General features: G+C 33.6%; 1 protein-coding gene across 1 annotated transcript; it reads left to right on the top strand.

The window, feature by feature from the left end:
• The first annotated feature begins 1,305 nt into the window (after positions 1–1,305).
• On the top strand, positions 1,306–2,357 carry LOC110093780. The gene is made up of 2 exons (XM_020818765.1): positions 1,306–2,211; positions 2,316–2,357. Exons 1-2 carry the CDS (start codon positions 1,306–1,308, stop codon positions 2,355–2,357), a joined length of 948 nt encoding a protein of 315 aa, XP_020674424.1.
• Positions 2,358–3,251: the final 894 nt, after the last annotated feature.

The following is a 3,251-nucleotide window of genomic DNA, read 5'->3' as shown; positions in this document are numbered from 1 at the left end:
GTATAAGTTTTATATGCATTAATCAAGTATTATACACACTATATACATGTATATACACAAAATGTATAAGCATTGTATACACTATAAATGAGAATTATACACACTATATATAAGTTTATACACACTATATATAAGTATTATACACACTATGTATATGGTAAGTATAAGTATTATACAAAAACCTTCTACTTGGACAACTCAAATTAAGCTTAGAGCCTTTCTAATTATCCCCTAAACCAAGCCTAAGTAATGGTTCAACCAAAAATGGCAAGATGTGGTCCCCTCCCAATAAAAGCACAAACCCAAGTCATTCTCAAGCATGTAGCCTTTACCTCTACCTCTAACCACCTGGGATAGGTATTAGGCTTTAGAGAGAGAGCTCTAATCAATCCCTACCATCCAAATAAACCGTAGTGCTTGCAATGGTCAAAAAGTCATATAAACTATCATTCTAAGAAACTCATTCTTCAAGCATCCACCAGCCCAAGAGTTATCTTCCTCTACATCTCTAGAGCTCCTTATACACTTCCCAAGCATTTTTACACCATTCCTTAGATCCCAAACTCCCCATTTGATAGGAAAGAGAAAAAAGAGGAAAATGATAATTTTAAGATATCTTTCAAACAATTGCATACCAACTCTTAGAGTGTTTTGTAAAGTTGAAGAGGACTTCTCCAAGAGCAAAATAAGCCCAAGAATGAGAAATTCCATCCATCGATTGGAGCATTATTCTCATTTTAAGTTTAAATTTTATTTTTAATCTACTCTAAATTATCATTTCATGGAGCCTCAAAACACTAGCCATTGAAATATTAGAATTCCTAGAGCTTATGTTTCAAATTTCACCAAATTTGGACAAGTATTTTGAAAGTTATGAGCAATTAGATTTTTTTAGTTCATTTTGAATAAAAATTGACTTGGTTTGACTAAAGCCAACCAATCAAGTGTTTGGTGTGATTGGATGGCCCATAAATTGCCATGCTCCTAATCAAAACTACACGTTTCCCTTGAGATTTGAACCCTGGCCAATTTTAACTGCACATGTTTTTGTGGCCTATCTTGGGCCCACAGATTATCCCTCGAGATTGATGTACTTAATGATATTTTGCTATTAGATAAAAGTTTGGACAAATGGCCAGTGAATGCTGATTGTTTGGGATTGGAAGGTTTAAAGCTCAATCATTTTATTGATCCAAACGGAAGATGGAATGTAAATGAGCTGCAGTGCTATTTAATGAAGATCTAATCTCTGTTATTTTGCAAATTAACATTGATACTGAACAACCTAAGGATTTTCTGGAAGAAATGTGTTCTTTATCAGGTAAATCCATTACTGCTCGTGCGTATGAAGCCCAATACAGCGGAAAACAATGTGAAGAAGTCTCAGGTTTTGCGAGTTGGCTTAAACAGCTGAAGCTCACTGCACGAGCAGAACTTTTTCGGTGGAGGTTGAGCAGAGGAGAAATCCAACCAAATGAAATTTTGAAATACAGGAAAATTAATAATGATGATCAATGTGTTCGTGGTTGTGGGGATATTGGAAATCTATCACATATTATTGTAAACTGCAAGTATCTGCAGGAGGTGCTGAAGAAAATTCAGGAATGGGGTTTCTTTGTTCCTATTTTTAATTCTCTGGATGAATGTTTAAGTGAGTTCAAAAGTCTTTCGAGGATTGCACCTAATATAGTTACTCTATATTGTAATGCTGTATTCATATATTGGAAAAACAGAAATGATATAGCTCACGGGAAAACAGTGAACACTGTCTCTGCAACGGCAACAAATGTGATATCTACGGATTTTTTATCTTCTTGTCCTCTCTTAGCTAGCTGGGGTGCTAATCTCCCTTGGGAGTTTCAAAGTTTTTGGCACCCTCCACCGCAGGGATGGATCAAGATCAATGTAGATGCAGCTCTCTTACTATCTTATAATGTTGGAATTGGTGGCTGTTTTAGAGATGATAAAGGCAGGATTTTAGTGGCTTTTGGGGAAAATAGAACTCATTGGGACATTGCCAATCTAGAACTGGAAGCGGTGATGGCAGTTAAGAAGTACTTACAACCGTGGATGATGGATTACAAAGGACTTATAATTGAAGGGGACAACATCAATGTGATCAAATTCATTCAAAATTCTATGAATAAGGCAAAGTGGCAAAGCTACAATCGGATAGAGGAAAATCTTCTATTCTTAACCGACTTTAATAAGGTAATCTTCAACCATATATATAGAAATTTTAATAGAGTAGCAGACATGTGTGCTACCTTGGCTTTAGATAGTAACTTTTGTTTTGATAGTTATTCTTTTGATAGCATTCCTTCTTCTCTAGGCTCTCTTTTGAAGAAGGAATGTGAACACTTGACTTAGTTGTATCTTGTTTTTTTTTTTTTTTTAATAAAAAAAAAAAAAAAAAAAGATTATCCCTCGAGAAATCAAATGGTTAGATTAACTATTTGATGTGGTTAATTGGTGCATAATGGCATGACACATATCCTACCACATGTTGAACCACCATGGTGATGGCGTAATCATTTTTGTCACGAAATTTCCATTAAATTGAATTAAAAATTCAATTTAATACCCATAACTTCCAAAATTCACAAAAATCCAAATCTTCATGAAATTGAGTGTTTTTGGAATCATTGGAAAGGGCTTGAGATATACTATTTTCTAAAAATATTCGAAGTAATTTGATCATTTTAAAAAAGAACAACCAATATTTCATTAATGAAGTTTATAGTATGGAATTCCTGAATATATGGGGCTAGGTGTCTTAAAGAGGCCTTATTCCTCGTGCCCATTGTGATAATGCAATGAACAATTTTGATGGAATGTAAATCATAAACCATAAGCTTAATAAATCATTAATAAGATAATAACAAATTTAGAAAACTTCATCTAGCCAACTAAATCAAACCTGAACCGAAAGATAACAATTGGTTATCCTGGGCCTATGAGGCTATTAAGTTAGCCCAAAGGTGGGTGAAATAAATCTTACAGCACTGGTGTAAACCATGATAGTTATTATTCAACCTAAATAATTAATAATTAAATATCAATAAATAGGAGCCTTTAAACCTTGTGCTAGACTCCTTCTAGAGAGTGTAAGTTTATTGAATTTTAAGGCTCAATGATTAAATACCTAATTAAAATTTAAGAATTTAAATAAATAATAATTAATCAACTTTAATACTTAAAAATTCATTCAGAACAACAACAACAACAACAAGCCTTCATCCTACTATGTG

This window comes from Dendrobium catenatum, unplaced genomic scaffold, assembly GCF_001605985.2.
Source record: "Dendrobium catenatum unplaced genomic scaffold, ASM160598v2 fragScaff_scaffold_1066, whole genome shotgun sequence".
Taxonomy (NCBI): domain Eukaryota; kingdom Viridiplantae; phylum Streptophyta; class Magnoliopsida; order Asparagales; family Orchidaceae; genus Dendrobium; species Dendrobium catenatum.
This window is presented reverse-complemented; position numbering and strand designations above follow the sequence as displayed.